At 57.4% G+C, this 6,698-nt stretch overlaps 1 protein-coding gene across 1 annotated transcript in view; it reads right to left on the bottom strand.

Moving 5' to 3' along the window:
* Window positions 1-2,340: 2,340 nt before the first annotated feature.
* SYT7 (synaptotagmin 7) overlaps window positions 2,341-6,698 on the bottom strand; it is a 35,058-nt gene continuing 30,700 nt past the window's right edge. The window contains exons 9-12 of the mRNA XM_081531135.1: window positions 6,524-6,693; window positions 5,769-5,883; window positions 5,127-5,326; window positions 2,341-2,996 (exon numbers count right to left, since the gene is read on the bottom strand). Of these exons, the coding sequence (XP_081387261.1) occupies window positions 2,892-2,996; window positions 5,127-5,326; window positions 5,769-5,883; window positions 6,524-6,693 (590 nt within the window). The 3' untranslated portion in view covers window positions 2,341-2,891. The remainder of the gene's footprint in view (window positions 2,997-5,126; window positions 5,327-5,768; window positions 5,884-6,523; window positions 6,694-6,698) is intronic.

The following is a 6,698-nucleotide window of genomic DNA, read 5'->3' as shown; positions in this document are numbered from 1 at the left end:
TGATGGTCACAAGAAAGGATACCTGGACAAGTTAACGACTAACTCTAGGGTGCCCACAAAGATGGTGGATGACGCTCAAGAAGGGAGTAGGGACACAGTGGAGAAGAGATAGGTGGGCCCAAGCCGGCCTCAGCTATCCCTGGAGGCTCTGTGGGGGGAGGGGCAGGCGGGCCTTGCCTTCAGGCTGCGGTAATAATACTTTGCTCGCGGGTAGCACCTTCAGAATCCTCCTGCCTCCACCCCCAGGTCAGGTGACGGCGGCCTTACAACCTCCCCCATGAGGTAGGTGAAGTATTATTACCATCATTTTACAGATGGGGAAACTGAGGCCCCGGGAGTGTGGGTGATCTGTCCAAGGTCCTAGGATGGGGACAGGGCAGTGCCCTCCCTCCACCCTCAAGTTTCCCCTTTCTCTGTTCCCTAAAGCCTTAGACCTCCCCCGCCCTCACCCATACCACCCGCCTCTTCCCTTGCTAGCCCACCTTGCTCTTGGCCCGCCGCTTGCCACCCCTTCCCCGCGTCCCAGAGCTCAGGCTGCATGTCGGGGGTTGGAGAACCCCAGGCGGGGTTCATCGCTGCGCCTGGGTGCGGTAGGGTTTGGAAAAGGCAGGGCCCGGTGATGCTCTCTGCATGTGATTGGCTAAGAGCTTCGTGGGCGGGGCTCGGAAAACAGGGATGCAGTTGCCCCGCCCACTCAGTGCTAGTTGGTCCGATTCCCGAGAGCTCTGTAGCCGGCAAGGGGACCCGGGGCGGGGCTTGCTCTCCTACCGGCCTTGGGGTGGAGGGGCACAGGAGTCGAGGGCGGGATGGAGGATGGCAGAGCCCCTCCGCTTCTCAGAGCTTCCAACAGCAACCTCTCTTCGCTTCCACTGTCTCCGGAGCCGCTGCCCTCCCGTCCCCGCTGGGGGTTGGTTCCCTGGCCTGCCCGATAAGGGCCGTGCCGTGAGGGCAGACCCCCATTTTAAGCAAAGCTACAATATATAAAAATTGGAATTTACAAGGAATGTGGGTGACTACTTGCTTTACGTTAGCACTCTTCACTCTACAAAATGATTCACTTACTTTGTATGATATTCCTCCAGATCCTTGGGGTCAGGGGTAGGGGCGAAGGCGTGAGAGTCTATGTAAGAAACTTTTGATATGGGCAAAAAGGTGAGCAGAAGGCTCAGCTCAAAGGAAGTCTACTTAAGGAACGTGGTTCCCAACTGCCCATGCTTTTGCCGTGCGAAGTGGGGGGCCTTTTCCAGAGTGTCCTTTCCTGGGGTGTCAGACCCATTTGGGGGTAGAGCCGTGGTCCCAGACCTCGTCCACAGACTGTGGTGTGCGGGCGCCACCTGGCGGCGTCTGCCGGGAATGTCAGGCGCAAGCGCGCGGACCCCGGGATTCGAAGGCGGTCACCAGCTGTCTTGTATCAACACCGGGACCCACGTGGGGGGCTTAAGCAGGGATAATCCTGAAATCTTCCTTCTCCGTGGGGCTGCCAGTTCTGGTCTTTGCAGCCGCGGAGTCAAGGAAACCATAGCTTCTTTGTGGGGGAGGAGGGCAACCTCAAAACTCACAGGTTTCCGAAATGCTGTTTCCGCTGCCTGAACCGGGGGGTAGAAGGAGCTGCTCTGAGGGACCAGGGGCGGTGGGAAAGGTGAGAGGACAGCCCTGGAGCTGCTCAAGTGATGCAAGGACAGAGACCAGGATGGAATGAAAAGGAAGGTCTCCGAGCGGGGATGGGGGCGTGGGGTGGGATGGAGGAGAAGGGGAATGTGTGTGGCGGGAGGTCGACAGACAGAGAGGTGGAAGGGGAAGGAAGCTGGAAGGCGTGGTGAGTGCTGCCAGTGTGGCTGGGATGTGACATCTGGGAGGGGGGAAGGTGTCTTTGGATGAGGATGTTAGGGGAGAGAGCTAGTGGGGGCTTGGGACCCCTGAGACAAAAAGGAGCAGAGGTGGAATGTGATATACAGAGTGCGTGCCTAAAGGGCGTGAACCCATGCTCAAGAGATGACATTGCTGGGGAAGGAGCCCATGGAGAGCTCTGGGGAGCCGGGAGGAGAAGGACAGAGCCCAGGTCTCAGCCCAGCTCCTTTCTGCGCCTCTTCTCCACCCCCCCTCTTCCTCCATCCCTGCCTCACCCCACCCCCTCACCTGCCTCTTCTCTCCCACCCCCTAGCTCTGTGCCTTGACTTCTCAAGCCTCCAGCCCACCTTGCATCAGGAAACCCCGTCCTCTCTGCATCGTCTTCAGCACGTGGGCCCCAGGGATACAGGGAGCGCGTGCTGCCACCCCCACGCGTGCACGCACACACACACATTACACACGCACGGTGGACACAACACAAGTACACAGGGCTGCGGCTCCAGGACCCCCGGAGCAGGCTATATACTATCCTCGGCATTCAGGGCCCAGCCGGCTCCTGAAACTGCCCTGCAACAGGCCTCTCTCTCGGTCAGTCCAGGCCGGGGCCAAACGCCTCCAACCTCCCCTCTCCAGGGCCCATGTTGGGGGCGGGGGAGGGGGCGGCCTTCCTCCACTCCAGGCGCTGCCTTAAAGAAAACGGGGGACCGTGCCCACCTGGCGGGCCTCTGGAGGGATCTGCTCATCTGCCCTCTGGCTCTCAAGCTCACCTCCCCGCTTCTTGAGTATCAGCAAGTCAGGAAGGAAAGGGGCTAAGCAGGCAAATGGCTCCCAGAGCCCCTCCCCCAGAGCTGGACCGGTGGGGAATGGGGCTGGTGCTCCCTAGAAGCAGGGCCCGGCTGGTTCCTGGGACCTCTCCCTGGCCGAGCCCTCAGAATCCTTCCCTCACCCATGGCCGGGGGGGCCAGGCCGGGCCTTGTGCATAAAGTGGTGAGGGCGTGATGGGGACCCGGGCCCTTGGCCCCCTGGGGCTCCCTTGGCCCCATTCAGGCCTTCAGCTGGTGCCACTGGGCCACAGGCTGCCGGGGCCGGGCAATCATGTCCTTCCAGTGTTTCACCTCCCCGGGCCCACTCTTCCAGGACAGGTAGATCTGGGGAGAGAGGGAAGAGGAGGGGTTAGTGGCACCCTCTGAGGCACTGTCCCTTCCCCCACTGGTGGTGACAATCCATGTCCACGGTGGCACCCTAGCTTGTGATCGTGGGGACCAAGGGGGTCTCTGCCTGCAGTGACAACCTACCCTACAGAGGCCCCTCCTATCCCCACCCCCCACCCCCCATCAGCCTGACCTATCTTCCTTGTTGTGCTTTCCCTGAGAGCCTGGGAATGCCTGGCCCTTTCGAATTAAACTCCCAGCCTGTTTTGTGGTGGGAGATGGATGGGGATGGAGGCAGGATTCTCCCGCGCCCTTTCCTCCTCTACCTGTTGGGCACTGTCTATCTCTCCTTACTGACAAACAATCCCACACTTCATAGGCACTTACTACCTACCAGGCACTGAGCTAGGAACTTTGGATACATAGATCATCAAATCCTTACCAGTGAGGCAGGTATGTTATTATCCCCATTTTACAGATGGAGAAACTAAGGTACAGAGAGTTAAGAGACTGACCCCTAGTCACAGGATTTATGAGTGGTGCAGAGGGATTTAAATCTAGGTCTTTGGGGCTTCATTTGTTGTTGTTCAGTCGCTCAGTCGTGTCCGAGTCTTGGAGACCCCGTGGACTTTATACTATCAATCTAATCCTTCCTGCCTCCATGTGAGAAGCTTCACAGCCTTGGGGGGGCCGTGTGCGTGATGCCCTGGCTAACCTCAGCCTTGTGAGTGGTGGTTAGCTCAGAGCATAGGGCTCCCTAAGCTACCTAGGCCAAAGGGAGAACAAATTCACCTTTACCTCGGTTCAGCAAGCAGAAGGTAGGACTCACCCAACTCCAAAAGACTAAGCTGGTCAAGGAAGGGCTCAGCACTCATGGTCCCACTGGGATGTGGGTGATGCTGTCCTGTGCACCCGTCCCACGTGACCACAGGTCAGCAAGTCACACATACTCCCTGGGCCTTGCTAGGTGGCCGGCAGGGCCAGCTCTCTTCTTTGGGGCCAGCTGCTTCCCTCCCACCCCCAATAGCTAGGTTCTCCATTCCTGTCTGTCTGGGGCCTCCACCTCGGCTCCCTTCCCTGTGGATGCCCAGGCCACTTCCCATTTCCCTCATACCGGGCCATCCCCTGGATGACCCACGTTCTCCCCTCACTTGCTCCTGGCATCTTCCCTTCCCCTGTACCTACCTCATCAACTGACTTCCTGCACTGTTCCTGGTCAAACCTCCATGCCTGAATGGACATCCATGCCCTTACTAGGAACTTTTCAGTAACAACCTTCATTACAATAGCAGCTAACATACATGTTCCATGTGCTGTGTTAAGCATCTTGCCTGTGTTATTTAATCCTCCCAGCACCCTGTGAGGCTAGGTTTGTCTTACTCTCATTTCAAGAGGAAGAAACGAGGCTCATAAACGTTATGACTGTTAAGAGGTAGAACTGGGCCCTGGATCCAGGCAGGATGACTCTCAAGCCCACACTCTTCACACTAAGCCATAGCCAAACAAAGGAACAGACATTTCAAAGTAGAAAAGAGATGGCTTTACGGTACAGAATTGCATCCTGGAAAAACTCAAGGCCAGGCATGGACTTTTGGTTAATATATGATGAAGAGAGGTCACTTTCTGCAAGAATGTCCACATGCCTCAGGCAGTTCTTACAATACCCTGTGAAGTGCTATAGGGTTGGTATTATAGCTCCATTTTGCAAATGAGAACACTGAGGCTTGGAGAGGCAAGGTCCTATAGCTGTTGAACAGCAGAGGAGGGAGGAACCGAAGCCAGGTCTTTGGAGCCTGATTACAGCTCTCAACACAAGCCCCGTGCAGCTTACCCTCTGTAGGCAGAACCCAGGGCAACACTGCTTTACCTTGTCAGAGGGTCCTGCCCAGAAAACTCTCTTTGGGGACACTTTTTCCTATCATTTCCTTCTTTTCTTGTTCTTCCAGTGGTCTGTCCTGAACTGATGGACCCATGGGCGGACACTTGGGGCAAATCTCACCAATCCTCTCCTTTTCAGATGAAACAGAGAGACTGACCCTCTCTCCCTCCTGCTGTCCAGCCCTGCCCTCACTCACTGCCCCAGCGGCTCCTTTTAAGGACACACCCTTGCCGGGTGCCACCTCCTACCTTGCCAATGACGTCATTGCGGCTGAGCTTGTCCTTGTCCATGACAGTGATAATGATGGTTGTCTCCCTCAGCTTCTCCGTAGGGATGTCGAAGGCAAAGGACTCATTGAAGATGGGGTTAAGGTTCCTCTTCATTGTCACCGTCTTCTTCTTCTCCACCCGCTTGTCCTTGTACATCAGCCACACCTTCACGTAGGGGTCTGGAGGACACCAGGGGGAAGGTCAGAGGAGCAGAGGGGAAGCTGGGGCAGGAAGGGCTGTGCGCTTTCCCTGTGGGGTGAGGAAAGCCCAAGGAAGAAGGAGGGGGGGACCTGGGGCATCAGCAGATGGAGGAGCTGCCAGGGACTGTAGCCATTGCCTAGTGCCCTTCTGGGAACACAAACGAGAAGACTGAGAGGCTCAGGTCTTACTCAAGGTCACAGATAAGATGTGTCGGAGCTGGGGCAGAGTTCAAGTTGATGCTGACCCTGAGGGTACTCCAAAGGCGGACACCAGGGCTGTAGGGTAAAGGCGTGGGGACTGGAGGTGGGGCCTGAGGGTTGGGGGTGAAGCCCACAGGCAGGACCCTCCTGTTCCAGCATGCCTCCCGTGCACCAGAAGCTCCCTGGCCCGTCCACCCCCAGCCATGAGAGGCGCCAGCACCTGATGTGCCCCCGATGTCCATGGCTTTGAGGTTCCGGGCTTTGATGATGTTCACGATGATGGAGTTGGCAGAGGGGTTGTAGCAGAGAGACAGGAGCAGCTCGCCTCTGCTCCCCTGAGAGGGAGAACAAGAGGGCCGTGGGGACCAGGGGACCCCTCCCCTTGCACCTAGGTGCTTATCCACCCCCTCTGTCTCTCACAGCTGCACAGCCAGTTTCCCTTCATCTGGCAGGTCTGGGCCCTGCTCCCCAGGTTCTCCATCACAGCCCAGCCTTCCCAGGTGCTGAGCACTGGCATTGGCCTTGAGAGGCTGGTGGGAACTTATGTCTGCCAGGCCTCGCCCACCCACCCCGCCCACAACCCTCCTGATTCCCTGCCATTGAAGAGGGACTAGGACCCCATCTGGACTTCCCTGGTGGCTCAGATGGTAAAGAATCCCCCTGCAATGCAGGAGGCGTAGGTTCAATGCCGGGGTGGGGAAGATCCCCTGGAGAAGGGAACAGCAACCCACTCCAGTATTCTTGCCCAGGGAATTCCATGGACAGCCTAGTGGGCTACAGTCCATGGGGTCGCAAAGCATCACAGACTCAATGGATATGAGTTTGAGCAAACTCTGGGAGATAGTGAAGGACAGGGAAGACTGGCGGGCTGCAGGCCATGGGGTTACAAAGAGTCAGACACGACTTAGTGACTGAACAACAACCAGGCCCCGGTCTGTTAGCTGCCCAGCCAGGGACCTGCAGGTAGGGCCTTACACTCCCATCGCTGCATGGCTTCAGATCCTTCCAGAAGGTCTGCATCTGGGTCAGGTCCACCTTGTTGAGGGGGATGGACACCTCCCCGATGGGGTCGTTGCGGCTGAAGCGGTCATAGTCCAGGACCTGGAGGTAGAGGACCCTCTGCACCACTTTCTCGTAGGGAAAACCTGGA

Source organism: Giraffa tippelskirchi, chromosome 10, assembly GCF_054371585.1.
Source record: "Giraffa tippelskirchi isolate mGirTip1 chromosome 10, T2T-mGirTip1v1.2.pri, whole genome shotgun sequence".
Taxonomy (NCBI): domain Eukaryota; kingdom Metazoa; phylum Chordata; class Mammalia; order Artiodactyla; family Giraffidae; genus Giraffa; species Giraffa tippelskirchi.
The sequence above is the reverse complement of the archived record's forward strand: the minus strand, read 5'-3'. Positions and strand labels throughout refer to the sequence as shown.